Source organism: Xenia sp. Carnegie-2017, unplaced genomic scaffold, assembly GCF_021976095.1.
Source record: "Xenia sp. Carnegie-2017 unplaced genomic scaffold, XeniaSp_v1 HiC_scaffold_20, whole genome shotgun sequence".
Taxonomy (NCBI): domain Eukaryota; kingdom Metazoa; phylum Cnidaria; class Anthozoa; order Malacalcyonacea; family Xeniidae; genus Xenia; species Xenia sp. Carnegie-2017.
In genome coordinates this window covers 16367611-16392504 of record NW_025813483.1, presented here as the reverse complement: position 1 = coordinate 16392504, position 24894 = coordinate 16367611, and the positions used below count along the sequence as shown (strand labels likewise).

Sequence of the window (24894 nt, the reverse complement as noted above, 5' to 3'; positions counted from 1 at the left end):
TTATGGATTGGAGTTCCTTGCATCATTGGTGGTAAATAGTTGAGGAAGACATGTTCTTTTTGTATTGTCTGGTGACAAAAATTGAGAAATATAGTAAAAACTGAGCTAAAGTAGCACCAAACCATTTATTTTCTCTTTTGCTGCTTAGCATGAGATTTTTTTTTGTGAAACTTGTAATTGGGAAAAAAAGATGAAGAATTCTTTCCTGATTTCACAACGCGCAGTTCGCAATGTAGATTGGTGACGAATTTAAGATTTGCAAATGGCGGCCAAATTTTCTCTTCATTGGGAGGAAGGTGATTTAATGGACGTAGGAGCGCCGCCCGTCTGTTTAACTTACTGTCCAAGCCTAAACTGTATTATATTAAGTCGTACAGGGAATTCAGTTGAGATAATTGACGTGAATTCGGGCGACATAATTGAAAAACATCTTGTTTCAGGTCAGTTTGAATCTAGCGGCCATGTAGACTTTAGACTCATAGTTATGCTTTTGTATGTGTTGTTCTTCGTAAAAAGTAATTATTAAGTATAGCTTATTTTTATTGTTTGTACAATAATAGTTTGATCAAACTCGCAGGTGAAGGCCAACCTCATATTTGTAAAAGAGTACTTTACTGTTTACGTAAAGATAGGAATCTCAAGAATGAAAATCAGAGATACATTAAATATAGGAAAGGCTTATATTGTGTTATCGACAGCATTCCTTCATTTATGTACATGTGCCTGTCTCATTTTTATTTAATGTTGACGTAAAACCCACTGGTTTGTTAGTAATGTCATCTCACAATTCCTTATTACTTCCTGCCTTAGGTATTTCAAAAGAATTGCCTGCTCTCTCTTGCACAACTAAGAAATTCTTGCTCAGTCTTTACTTAAAAAACATGCAAAGTTTTATAATAATTGCAATCTGAAGCGAAGATTAATTGTTTATTGATTATAAATTTAATGTCATTTTTACTTTCTCAACATTTAATGATAGGCCTTTGGGATTATTTTATTTTTACCCAGAACAGGCTTCTGATTTGTTTACATATTTGATAGAAGTACTCTAAGCAGTAGTTCTTTGTTGTGAGTCAAATTTTCTCTTTACTAACTTGGTTGATGAAGCTGTACATGTTAAATTTTGAAAAATTATGGTGATTATTAATATCGTAGTTCTTAACCTCAATGCTCTTGTATCTTCTTTTCTCAATTAATCAAGTTTTTTTTTAGATAAACCTGTTCCAGATGGTTTGCTGTGCCAGTTTAATCCTGTTGCAGGAAACCTCATATTGACAGATGGCTTTCGTTTGGGTCTCCGCAAGGATTTGAACGGAATTTACCTGTTAAGCACAGCCCTGCAAACACAATGTGTTGATTCTAAAGACAAGGAAATTGTTTTGGAAATGACTCTCACAGATGTGAGTAAATTTCTTACTTTATATTCTACACATGAGATGTATACAGATATTTGAAGTAAAACATGGCTCAGAGCTAATCTAGAATAAAGTTGTATTCCGACAGAGTGAGGACATTTTAAAGTTTTTCCTTTCTTAGATGGAACATGTACTGGCTGGGATACAATCCTGTATTAAAGATCTCCATGAACCACATTTGTCTAAACTTGAAAGACTCAATAATATTGTGAATCAAAGTATCAATAAAGCCATGTGCAAAGCTAATAGAGGAGATGAAATGTCCTTAAAGGTAATGAAATATTGTAGCACACAACCTTATTTTATTATGTATTTCATTTCATATTTTTAGTTGGTTTTAAATAAGCAAATATTTTTTTCAACTCGATGCTTCTCCCTAAGTGTACTAACCTCCTTATTTTGCTTCTTCCTATGCAACTATTTTTGCAACTATTATAATATTCTATGCTTGCTCTTAATTATCACACTGAAAGTTTAAAATTTTTCATCAACCTCATTATGATTACGTCATCGAAAGACATTGAGTCATACCACAAGATTACACTTTTCATGGCAATCCATTGTTAACATTTTATCATATGTTATCCTATGCTATCCATAAATCTTCATTGTTGTTTCTTCTCAGTGGGCGTCCTGTAGCATCACAGTTGAAATGGATTTCATTTACTCAACGCTTAACTCTATGATATCATTATTTCACAACTCTACAACCAAAACTCCTCAGTTGTCGTGCACATCCGCTTTACTTTCTCAACTTGCAAGTCTCATGCCTAAAATGTCAAGTGACCAGAATGATGCTGTTTCCAATAAGAGAAAGATGTGGAGTGAGGCAAACAGACGAAAGACATTTAATAATTGGCCACATATGGATTATAGATGGGCCATTCCTGACACAATGGCTCAAGCTGGTTTTTATCATCAGGTAAAACTTTATTCTTTCTTTTGTTACATCATAAATGTAGCAATTATACATGTTTTATGTTATATTCAGGCTGATCGTCGTACATATCCAAATTCAGTGGATAGAGCTGTTTGTTTTACATGTAATGTTGGTCTGGTTTGCTGGGAACCTACTGACGAACCATGGTATATTTGAAAATCATGAAATGTTTTTTTGCCATTGGTTATGCGTATGCTTTTATGATTGCATGAATTTTACATTTCTCTCGTGAATGTTAAAACAACATTTTTTCATTTTTCTGACAGGTCTGAACATGAACGCCATTCACCAAAATGTCCGTTTGTTCGTGGCGAATGTACAGAAAATGTGCCGCTGTCAACAACTTTGGCCACATTGCCTGCTCAATTTCACGACAGTACTAAACCCAAGGTTTTTTCTTCATAAAATTTTTACAAAATGACATTATTTTTGTGGGGAATTTATCATTTTCTTCGGTCAATTCTTGAAAGACTGCTGGAGATTATTTTCATTGAACTATTTCTACATCTGCATATGATTTTCATTTTTACATGATGTAATACTGTTTACGTCTTTCATTGCAAGTCATTCCATTCGTTACATTTCAAAATATTTTTCTCTATTGTATTGCAAGAAAATACAATTTACAAGAAAAATTGCATTTTAAACAATTTCATTCGTTTGTGGCTCATTTTTGTATACGTAAGTACCTTCTATAGCAACATGTGTACATCATTGTTTATGTAGATTTTGTATACGTAAGTACCTTCTATAGCAACATGTGTACATCATTGTTTATGTAGATATCTTGTATGAGTACTTTGACTTCAGTGGGACTGGTAGCGACTTCTACTCATCAAGCTCATATCGTAGTTTGGGATGTTCGTGATGAGTTACAGGTATGTAGAGCAAGTGGGCGACAAGTTTTTCTAAAGAGAAACGTGTTGGTTTTGTGAGTTCAACTAGAGGCTCGAACGGGATGAAATTGTCACGAAAATTTTTATTTCATCTTTTTATTTTCGTTTGGTTGAAATATTTTTTCTTGTTGCGTCATCAGGTTCGCGCAAAAATGTGCTTAAATATTGACAAAAAAATACTATCCAATGAAATTGGTGAACTTGATGACTTGCTAACAACTGTAGTCATGGGTGACGCTATTGAAGAGAGTACAAAGGAAGCCTTAGATGCTGATTTGGAGTTTGGAAGTCTGGGCTCAACCGCAGAACAGACTAGAAGCACTAGCGATGTCGAAATTCAAAGTATTTTGAAGAATAAACAAAGTGAGTACTTGGCGACATGGTGTATATAATCTTGAATCATTGCCAAAGTTGACTCCAGATTCAACATCACAACACTCCTGATAAAGACATTAGACTGTTGTAGTTATATAAATATACATGAATAATAGTGTTGAATTATGTATGTTTTTAGGTGATGATGCAAAAGATACCATCATAATTCAGACAACAGCTCTTGGCATTTTAAAAAACAACCAAAAACGGGAAAACGAAAAGCAAGGGGCCATGATGCAAACCATTTTACCAGAAGCAATGTTGATAACATGTGTCAATACGACAAACGATATAACATTACAACATCAAGTACCGTACATTCTTGTTTGTGACATACCTATAGACAAGAACCGATCATATAGTACATCCAAGTCAATAAAATCTGGTGAGAATAAAGGTCAGAGTAAAACAATTTCATACAGCACACAATTGTCCTTTGAAAGCGAGGATGAATATTACGATCCATTATTTGCTGTGCCGAATGTGTTACCGAGCATGAATAGCTCTTTGAAGGATGGTTTTTTGAAAACGGATGTGGAAAAAACTGACGAAAGCTTAATTACGAAAGACGCGAAAGTTGTGCAATGCTTAAATGTTAATTTATCAGAATATGGGGACATTGAAGTATCTCAGGTAATACCTTACCACGATGGGGGATATGTTTTGTTCGTAATGCGTAAAAGATTGAAAGATTTCTTTAGTGTTTCTGAAGATACACCACTGATAAATGGTGAAACAATTGATTTTAGTGATTTTAACGAAGTGGACGCTAAAATATCTAGAAATAACCTGATACTCCTCATAGCATTAAGTTTCGTGATTTGAATTTTAAAAGTATTACTACGTCAAATGGTAATACGTCAGTGGAAGGAACTGCTACGTCAAATGGTAATACGTCAGTGGAAGGAACTGCTACGTCAAATGGTAATGTGTCAGTGGAAGGAACTGCTACGTCAAATGGTAATACGTCAGTGGAAGGAACTGCTACGTCAAATGGTAATACGTCAGTGGAAGGAACTGCTACGTCAAATGGTAATGTGTCAGTGGAAGGAGCTGCTACGTCAAATGGTAATACGTCAGTGGAAGGAAATGCTACGTCAAATGGTAATACGTCAGTGGAAGGAACTGCTACGTCAAATGGTAATACGTCAGTGGAAGGAGCTGCTACGTCAAGTGGTAATACGTCAGTGGAAGGAACTGCTACGTCAAATGGTAATACGTCAGTGGAAGGAACTGCTACGTCAAATGGTAATACGTCAGTGGAAGGAACTTCTACGTCACGAAGTTTTAATTACAGTGGTAGATCATTGAGTATAAACAGTTCTAGTAAGGAAAATGTTAATTGTGAATTATCGAAAAAAGAAACCACCTCCATTACCAAATGCGTTTTAAAGGAGCGACATTATTCCGTCGTTTTATTATTGTACAAAACAAGGACGGAAAAAGGGCGAACGTTACTCGAGGAAAAACCTTGCAAATCACTGGTGACAAGAAATGCAGCAGAAAGTGTACGTGATGTATTTTTACTACCTGAAGATGATGAGGATATCTTTCAATCGAACTCAACGGAACTAAATAGTCCAAGCAATATTTATCTTGCAGGTATTTGAAATTTTAAGTTTTTTTAAACAAAAATTGCACGTTTTGAAATCAATTTAATGCTGAAAGATGATTTTAGGCTTTTACAAATAATATTTACATAAGTGAATGTTTTTTAGGTATTTCAGCCAACGGTTGTCTGGTTGTCTTTAATGGTCTTACGTTAGAAATTGTAAGTGAATATTCATCAGTTAAAGATAGTGACACTCTCATATCTAATATTGATCAAGCCATCTTTTGCCCTGGTCTTGACTCCTTTTGTGTAACAACAAATGATGGAAAATTGCGTTTTCTTCAAATGCTTAATAAACGTGATTGCAATGGTTACCAAAATATATCATCAGAGGGAAATCCATCTCGTGTCGAAAAACAAGGTGAGCGTTTTGGAAAATAAATTTATCAGAAAAGGAAAAATTCTTGGAAGCGTCTAATCTTGCTTATTATTATTTTGTAATTACTGTGGTACTTGTGTACAAATTATTCTTGATTTGAACATGCTTTTAAAACATAACACAATCCTTGTTTGTAATCTTGTAATACTCATTCAGAGTTGTTAGTTTGTTTCGTTGTTTTTGGTTATGTCTTTAAAATGATTGGTATTTAACAAGAGCCAAAAGACATGCTGTACCTGGCGACCTTATAATTGAATATTTGTTCAATCTTATATTGGGTTTTGTTCATTTTGCCACCACTTTTCTTTGTAAATTAATTACTGTGCTACTTCATGTAGAAACGAGTCATGGTCTTCTGTTGGATGATTTGTCCGTGACGACATTAAAAACCCTTAGTAGAAATGACGTCATTTGAAAATCTCGTTCCACGCTACTCGGCTCTTGCACCAATATTTTGGAGTGAAATTCAGCAACAACAGCAACAGAGACGTCACCCGCAACACCTGCTTCAAAATTCTCAAGGCGATGCAAGTTGTCACACTCGAACGTGGAGATTGCAAAAAAAAGGGTTAGAATTTAATACTTGATATTTTAACAAGTCCTGTTACGTGTTCATACTATTCCCAACTACCCCCAACTTTCCCCCCATTTATCCTCCATTAGTTTGACGTTGTTGTTGTTTTCTTTATTAACATAAATGTTTATCTGTCCGTTATAAGTGAAAACACTTTTATTTCAGTTTGGTTGTTGGTGATCAATTGTTTAAACTTACTTTACCACGTCCTTCCTACGTTGGTCATGTTGACATTGTTTTTACTATAAATAAATCTTCAAATTCATCGAAGAGCCACCTCCAAGTAATGTTAAGTAAACCACGTGGTTCATCTTTACGTCCAAAAATTGCGCAACCTTTTACTTCGACGCGCGTACAGAATGGTAACGATGAAATCTTATGTGGTCCTGTTGACGTGTTTGGTAATTTTTTTCATCATGGTGATAAAGGTCATATTGTATTGACAAGTGAAACTTTGCTAAAAAGCAAAGTCCGTATCCTTCATGTGGTGTTTAAAAATCAGGGGAAAAGTTTAGTAAAGGGAGATGAAAGTTCCAATGGTAGAAATGGTTTTAGTGATCTTGAAGAGATATCCATTACTGTTCGCTCAATGAATTCTAAGTTCAACGTCGAAACTTACACAACTTTATTTAAAAATCCTGGCTTTTCTAATCGATTGATTGATATCGTCTGCAACGATACAAACAGTGAATTGAGCGATAAAGATAATTACAATTGTCAATGGTTTGCGCTAGAGTTGTTGTGTTGGATCGCTGGAGTATCTATACATCAAGATGTTAGGTTTGTGTTGTCCATTTGTAAAACAGACTAAATTTTGATCTTACTTCAAATTCAGGTGTTGTTTAAGTTATGAATATTGTCTTGGTGTCTGACTTACGTAGCTATTTCCTCATTGGTCAACATGTTTATTTAGTCATGTATACATTTTCTCATTGGTCAGTCTGTTTATGTAGTCATGTATACATTTTCTCATTGGTCAGCCTGTTTATGTAGTCATGTATACATTTTCTCATTGGTCAGCCTGTTTATGTAGTCATGTATACATTTTCTCATTGGTCAGCCTGTTTATGTAGTCATGTATACATTTTCTCATTGGTCAGCCTGTTTATGTAGTCATGTATACATTTTCTCATTGGTCAGCCTGTTTATGTAGTCATGTATACATTTTCTCATTGGTCAGCCTGTTTATTTAGTCATGTATACATTTTCTCATTGGTCAACATGTTTATTTAGTCATGTATACATTTTCTCATTGGTCAGTCTGTTTATGTAGTCATATATACATTTTCTCAGTGGTCAGCCTGTTTATGTAGTCATGTATACATTTTCTCATTGGTCAGCCTGTTTATTTGGTCATGTATGCAATTTTCAGTTTTCACTTATTGGAATTTAACAGATTTCTAAATTAATTATTTATCATATAAATATAAAATATTGTGAAAAGAAGAGTTTTTCCTGTTTCAGTGAGGAATCTTTGTCTCTTCAAGTCGTAGAAAGATTGTCAATGTTAATAAAATCTTGTCTGCTTTCATCATCGCGAACTGTTGCGCACAAATTTTCTCGCCTACTTCTATTGTGTATCAGGTAATTGTAGTTTCAGCTATTTATATTTTTCATCACATCATCTCGTGAAAAAGCATTACTTTTGTATTTGTTTTCTTAGCCAGCTGAAAACTTCGGAAGATAAGTATTTCGACGTGAGACTCTCAATACTTCAGTCTTTCTTGAGTTTGCTACCACTGACGGTCAGCTCTCAGTCAAGCGGAGGTATCAATTGGTACTTCATGTTACTCACTGGATTGTTAACCTCGGACGATGTTGAAACTGTTGGAAATTCATGCATTAAACTTCTTGACAATATTGGCCAACAATTGGACAATAAATTGACCTATCATGATCGAATATTACGAGCTAAGTAAGTGACGTGTGTTAATGATTACATGCTCATGAAGCTATTCAAATTGACGTCGTTTTCATCATATTGGTAGTTCCAACGTCGTTGTATTTAAACTCGACAATAAAAAAGAACTTAAAAGGACCTAAATTCCGTTTTTCAAAAATAAATTTTGTTTTTTTTCCGTTCAAGTTTTGGACTGTATGGTACACCTTTGGATCCGACGATGTTTGATATCTCCATGGAAACCATGGGCTTGTTTGCCACGTGTAAAGCTTCTGACGATCTAGTCGCACCCAAAAACGCCGGAAGGCATTCTCAAAATTCGGGTGATGTTGACATCATTGATTACATCATGGCAAAAAACAGCTCCGCCGAAAGTAGTACTTTATATAAGATGGAATATCTTTTATCTTCCATGTATGGCATACTCGAGGTAGAACCACTAGAGTTTATATGTTCGTCCATGAGTGATGGCTGTAAGGTTGAAAACCATCAAGGAGGAGGAGAGATTTTGTCTGAAGGAGGGGGAAATGGTGCTGGATCCTTGTATTGTCCATCTACATCGGTTCATCCTGTGATAGCAATGTCATCATTTCAAGATCATTATAAACAACTTCAGGTAATATTAAAATATATAGATCTTATTGTGATGAGGTGAATGTTATCTACATTGGAAGACTACAGATTTGGCCGGAGAAAATCTCTTTATGTCGTACTATAAATTATTGACATGAACTTTATTGTTCATAGAACTTAATTTATAGAAGTGACAACTTTCGTATTATTTTTTAACCAAGTTGCAGTTTTTATTTTTTTAAGCCAGAGTAGTGCACACAGTGCAACACTCACCACAAGCTTCACGTGACTCAATCATGCGTAAAAGCAAATTATCCAATACAACAACTATAGACATCAGTACGTGAACAAAAAAAATCGCTTATTTAGGTTGTAGCTTGTAGTTGTAGGTTTTATAAAAAATGTTTTTATTTGCCATGAAGTCAGTGGATTTTAATGGTCTCATAATGCAACGAATCAAAATTTAATGGAGTTGATAGAGAATGAAAGAATTGTGTGAAACATTTTATGATTGATTCAAATTACGAGTCAAATGCTTTATTTTATTTTTTGAAACTCTGCACTATCCTTGAATCCCTGTTGACCATTTTGAAGTAATTATGGAGAAAACACTAGTAATTTTCGCTTCCATTTTCATTCTTTCTGCGGAAGACGATCAATATATTGATTATAATTACTTATCTCTTCATAGGCTCAAGAGAAGATTCTTAACAAACTGCAGAAACAAAAGCAACAGTTGGAGGAGCAATCACAAGAACTACAAGAACTAGGAGGAATGTTGTTTTCATCAATGAATACTCCGCAGAAACAAGCAATGGTAGACGATGTCTGGGGTCAGGAAAGTACTCCTACTTATTACAAAATTCCGACGTCTTTTGGTGGTTCCATGAAGTCATCCACGATTGAAACTGTAGGCCCGAAAACCATCAACAGGATTGTAAATGGTGGCAATAGGGCAGCTTCACAATCTCGCTCTGTCTTTCAGGTAAGATATAATATTTTGGTAAATGTTTTATTGAAGAATCATCTAGTTAGTCCAGAACTTTTATTAAATGGTAGTTTTATTACTTTTGATGATTAGAAATGATTAAAAAAATCACTTTGTGCCTTCTCTCCTTTTGTAATAGGACAGACTACGTAAATGAATGACCACATACCTAATCAAATTTTATTAATGATTTAGTTACCAGTTCCCAAGGTGATGACTGTTGAAAAGATGCAAATCGGTGCCAGACATTTCGTTGTCTTGGATTTCGGACAGATTGTGCGACTAACGGATATCTTTATCCCTAATTGTCCTGATTTGTCCTCCGTTGTCATTGATGTGTGGGTAGATAACGAAGAGAAAGACTTAAGTCGCGTCACTATTTCTACAGACATTGGAAACAAACCTTTGCTATTAACTGACGTTTTACCTCCACTCGTCTGCAGATATCTCAAGGTTAGTTTACATTAATGACTCTTTTTTAATGGTGGTATATTATAAAAGATTAAAATGTTTATCCAATAACTAAAGTATCATTTCATGAAATGTTATGTGAAAAGACTGCAATTGAATTTGAATCGACGGCAGGGGGGGTTATAACTGACTGTGACAATTGGGAGCACTGACTGTTATTATTTCTTTCATCAGATTTCGATATTTGCTCGTCATGGTACTTTACGAACAAAGATTGTCCTCGGCGAATATTTTGGCTATCCAATATTGTCTAAGACGGGCACTAACGAAGTTACAGCGGAGCTTGGCGATGCTGCTACTAGAGAAATGTACATGAACCAGATGTACGACGATTTATTTTGCGAGTATGGAATTGCGTGTTCAAGATTGGAATCATTACTGAACTCAGTTGAACCTGGAGTTTTCTCGTCCTGGGAAAGCGGGTCAAGAAGTGACGTAGCTATTGTAAATCAGGCATACCAGACATGTATGAACTTAAAACTACGTCTAAATTTTCTAAATCGTAGTCTACTGCGCATGACCAGTTGGCGTGTTGGTTCTTGCCAATTAAATAAAAAGAATATACAGGAAAGCATGGATACCATTTTATCATTTGCATCATACGGCAAACTCAAAGTAATCTCTGATTCGTTAGTTCATGTATTAGTTTCCTTATTTGGCGTGGAAGTACCAATTGACGGCGCTACGATAAAATGGACGCATGATTTAACGCTGGTGACATGTAAGTCTCTGTTTACGACCTTCTGTGTTAAAGGAAGTTCTTCATCGCGTGCAAGAGTGGGAGCAGTTATACTTCGTACCTGTGGAGAGAAGAAATGGTGGGGGGAATTTCTGGCATGGGTAATGGAAACATTTTTTTGTCAGGAACAAAAGTTGATGTTCTCCCAAGAGAGGTAGGTGATGGCTTCATTTATGTGTAATTTTACGACAGGAATTTATATGTTAGCTGTGTTTTGTATATTGTTGAGTACTATCATTTATTTACTTCCTCTTCACTATGTACGTATTTTTTACAAACTAAGTCTTGCATCTCTTATTACATTACCCACCTATTGAAGAACTACAACGATTTGAAGAACTTCAACTAACAAATGTTGTCATGAACCAACAATTGAAGAACTTCAACTAACAAATGTTGTCATGCCCCCCCCCTCCCTCCCTCCCAAGGAACTCAAATCTGATTTTATCAGTCACAATGTTTGGTTTTTGTAATTGTTTTTAGATTGTTTTTACTTTTAACATCAATGAGTCAATTGTCTCCCATTGTTCATCCTGTCATATCAAGTGCCTTGAGCTTACTGAAGAAATTGTTATCACCTATATTTAATGCTTCCCACAATGAAAAAGTTGATCAACTTGATTCTCGCTTATTGGAATGGGTGATCTTGTATGTCTCCAATATGTTGGATAACTTCATGGAAAGAACCCACGATACTGTTATGAAATCTTTAGGTAAGATTATTGTTTATTTGAGATGAATACTTTCCTGCAAGCGCAATACATTCTTTAAAGACAAATATTAATCCCAGAACTACGTGTCTCAATGTAAATTGTAGCAATGACGTAAATGTTGTACCATAGTATAAATCCTGTGCACCCACACTAAACTTGTCGAGTTTTAACATTCAGTTGCATATACATCTTTTTATACAGTAATAGTTGCCATATATATGCAAAGTTAAATAATTGTCCCCACTGTTTTCTTTGTGATCATGCACCATTGTGTACTTTCTGACCATACACCATTGTGTACTTTGTGACCATGCACCATTGTGTACTTTCTGACCATGTGCCATTGTGTACTTTCTGACCATACACCATTGTGTACTTTCTGACCATACACCATTGTGTACTTTCTGACCATACACCATTGTGTACTTTCTGACCATACACCATTGTGTACTTTCTGACCATGCGCCATTGTGTACTTTCTGACCATGCGCCATTGTGTACTTTCTGACCATGCGCCATTGTGTACTTTCTGACCATGCACCATTGTGTACTTTCTGACCATGCACCATTGTGTACTTTCTGACCATACACCATTGTGTACTTTCTGACCATGCCATTGTGTACTTTCTGACCATACACCATTGTGTACTTTCTGACCATACACCATTGTGTACTTTGTGATCATACACCATTGTGTACTTTCTGACCATACACCATTGTGTACTTTCTGACCATGCACCATTGTGTACTTTGTGACCATACACCATTGTGTACTTTCTGACCATACACCATTGTGTACTTTCTGATCATACACCATTGTGTACTTTCTGACCATACACCATTGTGTACTTTCTGACCATACACCATTGTGTACTTTCTGACCATGCGCCATTGTGTACTTTCTGACCATACACCATTGTGTATTTCTGACCATACACCATTGTGTACTTTGTGATCATGCACCATTGTGTACTTTCTGACCATACACCATTGTGTACTTTCTGACCATACACCATTGTGTACTTTCTGACCATACACCATTGTGTACTTTCTGACCATACACCATTGTGTACTTTCTGACCATACACCATTGTGTACTTTCTGACCATACACCATTGTGTACTTTGTGACCATACACCATTGTGTACTTTGTGACCATACACCATTGTGTACTTTCTGACCATACACCATTGTGTACTTTCTGACCATACACCATTGTGTACTTTCTGACCATACACCATTGTGTACTTTCTGACCATACACCATTGTGTACTTTCTGACCATACACCATTGTGTACTTTCTGACCATACACCATTGTGTACTTTCTGACCATACGCCATTGTGTACTTTCTGACCATGCACCATTGTGTACTTTCTGACCATACACCATTGTGTACTTTCTGACCATGCACCATTGTGTACTTTCTGACCATACACCATTGTGTACTTTCTGACCATACACCATTGTGTACTTTCTGACCATACACCATTGTGTACTTTCTGACTATGCACCATTGTGTACTTTCTGACCATACACCATTTTGTACTTTCTGACCATACACCATTGTGTACTTTGTGACCATGCAGACAACCAACAAGAAGTAGTGGCCAAAGAAAACGCTGTGAAAGAGAGAAGAAACAATAGACGTTGGGATTTTATCGTACCACGTAATGTAAACGATGAACTTAGAGATTCTCTAAAAGATAACGGTAAAGGTGTAAAAGGTACCAAGAAAGAACTACGAAAACTCAAAAAACAGATTGCGAGCCGTCAACGACGTCTTAACGCACTACATCAAGTACAAAAATCGTTCATGTACGATGGTCACGGAGCAAGTCAGTGTCCTCCATCACCCTATCATATGATGCATTTAAATAAACAATTAAGGCAGAAAGCAAAAAAAGTAGGTTTTTGGCATTGTTGTTAGGAGGAGGGATGGTTTATCTAGTATAGAATATTGTTTCGAGTTGAGTATGTGGAAATTATAGCCTTGTTAACTTTTTTATTGATAGCCACTCCGAGATTTGATAAAGTTTAAGAAAATGATGGCAAATAACCTTGGAACAATGACTGACGTTTCACATTCGACTCCAACACCAAGACTGTGTCGAGATTTGTGTTTGCAAGTAATGAAAGGTCTGCTGGCTGTTTTACTCTCCCCCCAAGGCACTTGTAGTGTTGATTTCTTTGTTCTTATTGCAAAGGTAAGTAAGAAGTAGGATTCAAAATCTAATTGCTGTTAGTAGTCTTTAATGCTCAAGACGGTTTTATATAAAAAAAACCATTGTAGACATTAAATGAAAGCATGTACATTTTAGGTTTTGGGTTGTCTTGCTTCTGTCAGTCAACCTAAGATTAGCTTGGACGAGTTAGCAAGCAGGAGCCAATTGCAAAAATTACTGAAAATGTCTGTGCTATCCTATGGAGTCCCCTCAAACAGTTGGAGTTCACCAGATCAGTGGATAAAACATACTTGTACAACTTTACTGCAAGATCTAGTAAATAGTAAGTTGTTGTCGCTTTATAATATCGTTTTACATCATTTATATGTTTCTGTTAAGTTTGATGTATTTTATATTCATGGGACTCAAATATAAACGAGAGACAAATCTAACCATTCCATCTCCTAGGTACTATACAATTAAGATTGCCCATTTCTGATTTGCCTTTGCTAAAATCTGATGACAAATCTCCCGAAAAGTCGGAAACTCTCGATTCAGTGACGTCACCTGTTGATGCGGTTAACGAAGACATTCCAGAAACGGACGAACCGGGTGATGAAGCATTTGTAGAGTTGGGAATGTTTAGTGATTTATTTGGCGACGTCTCCTCTTGTGGGGAAACATTCGAAGCTGTTAAGGAACAAGAGAGTGTAGAAACAAACTTTCTTAAAACAAAGTCATCCTCAAAAAATCAGGAAGCGAAAGAATCAATTGTGCTAGTCGCTTCTGGTTCATCTTATGTACCTGGTGTAACCAATTCTGAAATATCTTTAGCCGAGGATTGCCGGCTCGAGATTGGACTTGAGAAAAAAGCTGAAGAGGAGCTTCGTCATCTTGCCACAATAAGTCGACGGAGATTCTTGAATGGTATGGATCTAAAATACAGAGTCGAAATTTCAGGAGTGCAAACAACTGTCAAAAGTACGAACGAACATAAGTCTACTATTGATACATCTAATGCTTCAGGATTTGAAAATCAAAGTTCTGACGGTCCTAGCTCAATAAACCATGATATCGTGGATGAAAGTTCTAGTGTTGATACTCAAGTAGAATCACCTGCTGCTGATGAAGAAAGTTTGATCCATCATAGTGTGAAAACCTCCGATGTTGAAAACTCCCATGGCGGAATCTTGGATAATACAGGAGACGATGATTGTAACATGAAAACTTGTTACTTTATTTCCGAATGCATTTCAAAACTCATTTTTGAAGCTTTTAAAGGACGTCAATACAACATTGAATCAGTTTTAGAGCTCTGTCTGTTGTTAAACTTCCGAAACAATCCATGTTTCCTTGTTACCCGTCAAGCTATGGAAGCATCCCTTGAAGAACTAAATATCGTAGAAGGGCAAAATGTCCGATATTGGAATCTTACCATCAGTTGGTTAAGGATGTTACTAAGGCAAACTCAATACCTGAATGTCAGCATTGATGTACAATTTGATCATTTTACCGCCACAAACCTCATTACGAACTTGTGTTTGTCACGCATGCTCGGTAAAGTTCTTGCCTCAGGTGACGACGAGTTTTATGGACCATCATTGGTAAAAAACTTTAAATTTCTTCTCAAGGAACTTTACGCTCAGAGTTCAGATGGTGATATGAGACAACAATTCCAGCAATTTCTTCTGGATACATTGATGCACATGATGAGGTAAAGATGGAACATTTGTTATATTTTCTACTATTTTTTTCAACACATATTTTTGCACCTCAAATTTTGCAGTAGTTTTTCACAAACTGTCTGTTATTTAATGAGCATTCTGTTTCTTTTCTTGGTAGTGATTTGGAACAACGACATGGGAGAAAATATCCTCTTGATGTGTGCTCAAACTTCTTAGATTTTCTTATGCAAAAACTTCCAAATGAATCACCCGTCACCCAAACTGATAATGTTACGAAAATTGTAGAATCTGTGCTCGCCATAGTCCTTGAGTATCTAACATCTTCAAACCATGTATGTACGGTGTCCAATCCATCGAAGAAAAAGATTTCATCTTTGTTTCCAGGCGTCAACGCATCGCAGGACAGTTCTGTGGGATTATCACGACCAAATTTTCTAGTTCTTTCCCTCACTGTGTTGACGAAGTTGCTTGGAATGCACACATCTGTTTCAGATGGTGTAACATCTGACAAACTTGTTATGCAGAAACTTCTGCAATGCTTGAATTTGTGCAGTGGGCAATCGTTTGAATTGTTGGATATTGGTGTGAATATCATGTCATGGGATTTTTCCAACATTGATAGTCTTGATAAACCAAAATCTATTGAAGATGGTGTTATGAAAGTTTTTTGTTTGATATACAAACATTCTATTCATAAAGATGACATTATAAAACGTCTGCTGAGCTTTATGGCGGCCAATGATGGCCTCGATGTTGAAGATTCGTGTTTTCATCTTTCCGAATTACTGCAGTGGATCTTGTTGAAGTTATTGGACGTTGATAAAAATTTTGAAATATTTGTGCAAAATGGTAAGTTGTGTTGGGTGGTGATATGTTGAGTTGATTTTCAACATTATCAATCGTCTTTACTTCAATTTTTTTCATGTTTTCTCTTCCAGGCGGAGTACAAATAATCTCTAGTAAACTATCACATTCGACAGCGCGCGCCTTGCATCCTGTCCGGGGACTGGTATCGAGTGTTATCCATGAGCTGGGTGTTAAAGTTCGCTCGAAAAACGAAGGTGATAAACATCTTCTTGCTGCAGCATGGAAATCTGATAAGAACATAGTGAACTTTGCTCCTTATGGTATGTTTAAGTGCTTATAGTTTTTATCATATATATTGGAATAATTATTTCTACAAATTGATCCATTGTATCCTGTGCTCTGTGCAAACTGCAATTTGATGCTTTTTCAGGCACTATCTCCTGTCCTTCTCAAGGTCCATCAAGTTTTGCCGACAATCTTATCTCCATAAATCTTCCTACTCGTAGAGCCCGCAGTGCTTCTTGGATACATCATTTTACTCAGAAAGATACTTGGTGTTCATTGTATATAACTCTTCCTAATGCTGTTATCGTTCACGAAGTAATCATACAACCTCATACAGCGTCTTTGTCAAGTAAGATAATTTATTAACAACAATGTCTGTTCAAATAGCTTTCATGTAAAGGAATTTCTAATTCACACCATGTAATGTTTATAACTTTTATCTTTTATTCACTTTAGTTGAAAGTAAATAGACCTAGGTAAAAGGTATTAAATTATGAAGTCAAGGTCACCTAAATGATGGCAGTTATATTGTGGGACCATTTCTCGTACATGTTATTTAATTTTACACTGTCTCTTTCAACAGGAACAATCATCTTTTTATAATTTTTGAACATTTTACGAACTTCTTTCTGCATTAGCACAAACTCTTTAGGCAGAAGTTTTGTATAATATATACCTCTGATATTGGATTTAGCGTTTTGTTAAAAACAATGTAGTTCAGTGTCAGCACTATTTATATTTAACAATCTTGCGACATTTTTTTGTAGACTCGACAAGTTACGTTGTCCTCGAATTATGTGACGAAACTGGTTCTGTTACAAAGATTAGTCCTCCATTGCTTACGGCTGGTCTCAGCAATATTCGCCTGCATTTGAGTACGCCACAATTGGCATCGGTACGTGTGTTCAATCGTTGATTGGTTGTTAAAAAATCCATTAAAGATACACATTTTCTATGAATTTGACAGAAGTATCTTTAAAAAATATACTTGTCTTGCTTTTACCCTTTGAACTGCTCCAAAATCAATGACTTTTAATGGAATCTGTATAAATTAGAGTTGTCAATTACTGTGGCAAATACATCATTCAAAACTGTATTTAAATCTTTAGATTGTAAGACTGAGGCTTCATCGACCACGTGACTCCGACACATTGGGTTTGAATCGGATTGAGGTCCTGGGATCGAGTTTCTATGGTCCAAAATCTGCCGTGCAAGCTTTGCTGCATAGTCAGAATGCAAGGTCTGTATTTTGTTAAAAAAGAAATTAAATTACAAAATGCGATCCTCTCTTAATAATTTATTCATTTTGAAAGTTAAATATTTTTGTGCAAGAAAGGAAAGATGGTTTATGAAAAACTATATCGCTCTTCTTACGTGATGGTTTTATTTACAGTTTTAGTTGGTCACGTGTTCTTGATTATTGTCTCCGACGCTCTCACAGTTTATCATCATCTGCTTTGGATATACTTTCAAACATCGATGGTATACTTGATGTTCTTTTAAAAATACTTTGGAGTTTTCCAAGGTACGTCATACCTTCACTAGATGTAATTAATATTGTTGATATTTAACTTATTTTTCAACTCATGTTTACAATGGTTAAATGAAATATCGGCAAAGATGATGTTTAAACTCAAGGTAATATTTATACATGTATTAGGTTATGTTTAATGATTATTTTTGTTATATTTAAAGCTCAAGTAATAAATCATGTGTGGAGTACATTCTTATCAAATTGGCAACGAGTTCTACACACATTTGTTCTCTTCTTCTCAACCGCTTACTGTACGGTGGAGTTGATCTTGCAGGCTCAATAGGCGTCTCATATCGCTTTGAATCTGAGAATGAGTTGTTGTTTCAGTTAGGAATCATTCAAGATGAAAGAGAATGGGAAAGGTATAATTGATTATTGATCATTACGAAAATATTTAACGCTAGGATACATTTTAGATATTTCAATCTTTTACGAGGTCATCTTCCTTTCAACAATGTAGCTATGTTGTATATTTGGATGTTATAGATTGCAGCCAATGTGTTCATGGCTTTTGGATTTGGTGGAGAAATCTAGTGTCGTGCATCCCTTGTTGACGAAGACAGAAAACAATATGTCCTCAAAGATTAGAACCATATCGGCTGTAGTATGGACTGTAAAAGATAACCCTGAACTGTGTGAAAAGCTACAGGCTGTTATCACAGAAGAAAAATTCGAGTATGTATCGGAAATATTTTCTTTCAAATTTATTATTTTATACAAACACAGTTTTCCAAGTTGTATGTTGTATGGATTACAATTTTAAGAATGGTATCAGTTTTATTGTTAAAGTTATTAAAATCTGTCAGTATCATGTAATTATTGTGTAAATTACTTTATTACTATTAATTACTTCTCATTAAGTGTACTATTGTACATTATTGTACATTAATATACGCAAATATACATATACATGTTTTTATGCTGAATATACTATATATGTTTGTAAATGTCGATCGTCCAGGTTGGTATATTCCTGAGAAGGACTGTTTTTGTTGTTGTTTCTTAGTTTCTCTTAGTTATTTAGTTTCTTTTTTGTTTTTAGAAAAATCTATGATTGGTCACAAAGGGCAACCTCCATCCCTGTCCTGAAATCAACCTTAGACTACATGATATGTTCATTGTGTCATGTGATCACACCTTACTTTGCACATATGTTGAATCTTATTGGTCCATTCATTGACGAAAGACATTGTAAAGCTGATGAATCCGCTCTAACGTCGTTGGCAAGGGCTTCAAATTCTTCCCAGGGGGCTACGGATTTACTCGAATCACGGATACTTCAAAATGTTGTGGAAAACGTTTCAAGGATTTGTAGAAAGTTCCTGAAAGGTTCCAAAATAGTATCGTCAAAGACAACTGATGAAGAAGCGATGCTGCAGACGTCTTCAGACAATCTTCAAAAAATGCTGGGATTTTTAACATTATGTTTAAATAATCATAAATTGAAAACGTGGTTGGGAAAAGATGAAGGCAGCTCATTTTGGCAGCCACTCATCAGCTTTTTGACTGAGTGTCGTTTCAGCGTTTCTTCTCGTGTTTCCGGACTGGAATCATTACCAATGAGAGCGCGTGTGCTTGCAAGTCTACAAACAACTTCTGTACGATACCTCAAGACTTGTGTGTGTAATCATGCTAAGAATCAGCAGAATCTCGCTCGTGTATTGTACGAATTACTTGCGACAGTTGATAGTGATATCGCGGAGAAAACTTTGTCTGGGTTTCTGAGAAGGCTTGTTCTAGAATTATTACTTGATGAAGATTCCGTTACTATGGCAGTTACACTCTCAAGTATGACATCACAAAGGTTTGAGACATCATCAGGACTTGCATCCCAATCTCCTCTTTGGCATCCCAGATTTGGTGCATCAAATTCATGCAAGCTTCTCAGTGTCCGTGTAAACAGGAAAGTTCATGAAGTGTTACATAAATTTACCGTTGACCCTATGCAACTTTTCTCGACTATATCGACGGGAACAACCGAATCAACAGGAAAATCATCCGAAAGTTTTCACGAAATTGATAAAATATTGGAATTTGATGCTGATCTCTCGCAACAAGAGACTTTTTCTCTAGCTTCTTCTGCCATCAACGTCAAAAATAGACGTGCTAAACATAGTGACAAGACGGAAAAGGGGCCTGGTAGTGAGTGTAACCAAGCATCTACATCATCATCAGAGGTAAAAAACTTCAATGAGAACATTGTTTGTTGTGTAGATGGACCACTAGCTGGTAAACCACTGCCCAAAGATACGACAATCTCACAAATTGTGCAAACGTTAGTTGAACACGGTCAGGGAATGGGAACGGTTTGTCTCAGATTTGAGATTAAATCCAAGATGGAGTGTAGATCACAAGATGTATCAAACGACAATGTATCTTCTAAGTCTGTGTCAACATTGCTTGAAAATTTTCTGAACTTGGTGGCCTTTCTTTAATTGCAAAACATCTTCCTCCTCGGTTTACGCTTGACATACGATCCGATTCTCGTCGCTTGGCAACACCCACGTATAATCCTACTGTAACGACTTCACTCGTTCCAGGTCACTCGCTCATGGGATTTACTATGTTTCTTCGATTACCTGGGTATGCAAAGATATTATTGGCAAATCAACAAAATGCCTGTTACATGTTGAAGTTGATATTAGGAGTGGATAGTTTCAATGATGGAGGTATGTGCCATGTAACACATTATCTTCTACATTTCTTGGTATTTAGTGATGAATATTAAATATTTATATACATATTTTTAGCCATTATAGCTAACCCAACAGCTTTACCAACTTTACCGTTCACCATACTGCAATGTTTGATGACATCTCATCTTGTTACGACAACAACTGGTATCGCCATTCGTCAGACAGCGTTAGATATTGGTGTTGTGCACTTTTTACTTACATGTTTGGGATTGCTGAGTCATCACAAACCGCGAAATAATGACAGACAATATGAAGCAACTATGGAAGCACTTAACACTTTTAATAACAGGTATGTTTCATTTGATGGGAAGGTAAAGGGAACACTTTTTGTAGGCCAAAATGTTCGCCACACATCTTTAAAATTTTTGTTATTTGACGATGTCTGCCATGAAATCAATTAACACATTTTATGTACACCTAATAAATAAACAGGCTTGACAACTCATTTTTACACAGGATAGCGTTTTCTCTTGCACCAAAAATTACATCGGTAATGCAATATCACCTTTGTAATTTAATGTTACCTCAGCAACACCATAATATGAAGAGATTACTTTATTGCTTTATTTTATCTTCTTTATGTACATGTTGAGTTGAAATGATACTTTGTAGTGACAATATGACACGAGCTCAATCCAGTGGTAGAACTTCAAATAAGCAATATTGGGCGAAGGGGACTGGGTTCGGAACAGGATCTACGTCATCAGGATGGGATATCGAAGAAGCATTGGTGAAACAGAAAAACGAGGAGGAGCATATCATATCTATACTTCATGTTAGTTTTTAAACATGTTTTATAGATCTGCAACACATTAAATGTTTTCATGAATTTTATTATATATTTTTTAAGGTTTTGGCCAGTTTTATCTTTCCTCTTGGCGTTAATGTAGATAATGTGGCATCGTTTGATGATATTTTATTGGATGCATCAGACAATAACATTACCGATGTTATTTCGTCTCTTCCAAGTATTTTTATGAACTCGTGTCTTATTCCAACTTTGGCTTCGTATTTAAGAAACGATTCAGGTAGGTTCTGTATAAATTGTGATGTTTAATGCCTGTATTCTAAAAGCACGCTCACATAAATGATTAAAAGAGAGGCATTTTCATTCCACTGATTCTTGATTTGAGATATTTTAGCAAAAATCTTGTCATTGATTAAAGGGGGGTGATTTCTTTTCGCAATCAATTCAATTATTGTGTGAGAGCGAGCTTTTTAAACACGGATGTAGTAGTTTTTTGTAAAATAAAATACTTTCTGTGTATACTTACTTTACATATGATAATACAAATGACGTAATATCCAAGGGGAGGCTTTCGGGTTAACCATCTTTTTCCTTGTTCAATCACTAACTATAACTTTGTTAACCTGACAATGTTTTGTATGATTTTCAGTTCTTGACATGGCTCGACATGTCCCATTATATCGAGCTGTTCTCTGTCTTGTGAGATCTCTCGCTGTTTGTTCCGATTTCGTTCCTGTTTTACATCCGGGCTATAACATCACCAAGGAAACTACTGGTGATGATTCGTCATCGCTCTGTAGCCTGCTGACCAAGATGAAACTGTGCGTGGACACATATGGATCGCGATTAAGGTGTTTATTATGACGCATGTGTACGTTATTAATATGTATATTTCTAATGAAGGACCTTGCTTTATATAATGTTTATGACTTCCAAAATACTTTTTCGGACATTTATTTACACAAGGAAGACAATTGTGCAAAGTATATTTAAATGTATTCATAGTCAAAGCAAAGGATATAGAATATATTTATAGCAAGGTTTGTTTACTTTTGATTAGGTATTCTGAAAAAGTGGAAGCATCATTACTTGGTAGTGTCAAAGCTGAGGATGTAGAGAACGAAAGTTTATCCTTACTCATCCCGGATATACAAGCTACATCATTGTTGGTACAAAAAGCTGTTGATAGATACCGCTGGAAACATGTGACGAATGAAGGCTCATATGTTGTGGGTGAGTCCCAAAGCCAAGTACCTGGAAAGAAATTACAGAACACTGAGGAGAGATATACATCAACAATGATGGCAATACAATTTGGTGAGACTAATTATTTTTAAATTATGTTTGAGACAGATTAAGATTAGTGATAAAGATTTTAGAAACAAATATACGATAGATTGTTTAATGAAACTTTGTCAAGTATTTTGAAAAAACGAGTTTAAGACCATCTCTAGGATTTATATTCAATGGAATATTTTTTTGTAGATACATACACAATCGTCACAGAAGGCACATATGGCAAAGCAAATTTTACAATTCCCTATCACTTTTCAAGTTCTGTAAAATCTGCTACTTCTTCTGGTCAACGTGTGAACGCTGGTCGTGCGAGACGACTGGCTCAAGAGATTGCCTCTTTATCCACATCACTGCCTCTCTCTTACAGTTCTAGTGTGTTTGTAAGATGTGACGAAGAAAGATTGGACATTATGAAGGTATTTATGGAATGGAAATGTTTACTGCACTAAACTTTGCAAAATGGATGAGTTTCACTTTAGAACGAAGGCAATGGCGAGTGGTGATAAATTATTACTACTTCAAATGCTTTGATTTCTCTCAATTTAAGACCTTGTAATGTCTCATTAAATATTTTTGTATCACAACATAAACAAGTGTTTTGGATAAGAAATTTAAAACAGTGTGAGATCCAAGAAGTATTTTTTTACCAATATGTCGTAAAACAGCCTACCTTTCTATCAAAATCTACGTTTCTCCAACAAAGAAACTGGGCAAAATTTGGAAGTCATCTAATAAACTTTTTCCGTTTATTTTTCTCAAATAGGTGTTGATAACTGGACCAGCTGACACTCCGTACGCTAACGGATGTTTTGAGTTTGATGTTTATTTTCCACCGGATTATCCGTCCAGTCCGATGCAGATAAGTTTTGAAACGACTGGAAATCATCGAATTCGATTCAATCCCAATCTTTATAATGACGGAAAGGTACATTGTAGAACATTATGGCTTGCAGATGATGTGAATTGAATTCTAGCTAACACAACTCCTGCATTCCGTTTTTATATATTACTTAAGCATAAAGTTAGTTGTGCATGTTATTCAAGAGAACATTATAGATAATAACATTTATATGTAGGTTTGTCTTAGTATTCTTAATACGTGGCACGGTAGACCTGAAGAAAAATGGAATTCACAAACTTCCAGCTTTTTACAGGTTTGGATTAAAAATAATTGTTTGGAACTATGAAATCCGTTAAAATCAAGAACTTTGATTGATTAGTTGTGTATTTTCTATGCATTTTTTTCCACCGCGAGCTTTCTTTTTATTTTTCTAGGTTCTTGTATCTATCCAATCTTTGATTTTGGTACCGGAACCTTACTTTAATGAACCTGGCTATGAGAGATCACGAGGTACACTCTCGGGGACTGTAAACTCGCGTGAATATGACGCAAACATTAGACAAGCTACGGTGAAATGGGCGATGTTAGAACCTTTAAAAAACCCTTGTCCTTGTTTTAAGCAGGTTCGTTGTTGAATCATGACTTTAAAATTATCATTTTTATTTTCGTACTGAGCCTATTAATTTTCAATCACTTAAAACTAAAACAAGTCACTGGAGTATTTAACGATAGTGAATGTAACTTTATAGGTAATTGAAAGACATTTCTTCATAAAAAAAGATGAAGTATTTGAGCAATGTAACAGATGGATTAAAGAATTGGAGACGTGGTCCAAAGAAAAAAGAACTATGCGCTCAATAAACCATCATCTTGAGTCGTTACGACGATATACAACCCAGTTACATGATGAAATTTCAAAACTTTCTGAAGATTGTTTGTTTACACCAGACGATGAAGTCAACCCTGAGTAATATAAATCACCGCACATTATGATCTTGTGATCTATTTGATCCTATACCGCAGTAAGCAAGACGGTAGATAAACCATTTCTCTACCGTGAAAAAGAAAATTCGCATGATTTTAAAGCAACGTGAAGTTGAACAAGGGAATTTTAAAGGGGAACTGACTTACACAGAAGCCCACTTCTTTAACAGATAATTAAATTGAAATGTTGAACATGTTAGTATTTGAAATCAATCATTAAATGAAAACTAAGTTTGAAAATATCTACCTATGAGTTTATCGACCCGAGTGCCCCTTTGA

At 35.6% G+C, this 24894-nt stretch overlaps 1 protein-coding gene across 1 annotated transcript; it reads left to right on the top strand.

Annotated features, from left to right (window-relative positions):
• Positions 1 to 245: 245 nt before the first annotated feature.
• Positions 246 to 24855, top strand: LOC124441789 (baculoviral IAP repeat-containing protein 6-like). Its single transcript, XM_046992255.1, is given in 45 exon segments — positions 246 to 440; positions 1213 to 1400; positions 1537 to 1686; positions 2041 to 2337; positions 2407 to 2501; positions 2622 to 2745; positions 3138 to 3233; positions 3392 to 3614; positions 3766 to 4412; positions 4415 to 5228; positions 5345 to 5599; positions 5956 to 6008; positions 6010 to 6185; positions 6357 to 6971; positions 7656 to 7775; positions 7855 to 8106; positions 8278 to 8707; positions 9356 to 9649; positions 9848 to 10105; positions 10298 to 11016; positions 11346 to 11575; positions 13164 to 13480; positions 13590 to 13781; positions 13896 to 14082; positions 14208 to 15453; positions 15582 to 16273; positions 16363 to 16551; positions 16662 to 16865; positions 17284 to 17411; positions 17626 to 17756; positions 17910 to 18041; positions 18212 to 18412; positions 18537 to 18725; positions 19093 to 20467; positions 20470 to 20719; positions 20801 to 21035; positions 21359 to 21521; positions 21597 to 21774; positions 22144 to 22345; positions 22555 to 22811; positions 22980 to 23206; positions 23554 to 23715; positions 23867 to 23944; positions 24066 to 24254; positions 24381 to 24855. Coding segments are annotated over 45 exon segments (13560 nt in total). The 5' UTR covers positions 246 to 262; the 3' UTR covers positions 24603 to 24855.
• Positions 24856 to 24894: the final 39 nt, after the last annotated feature.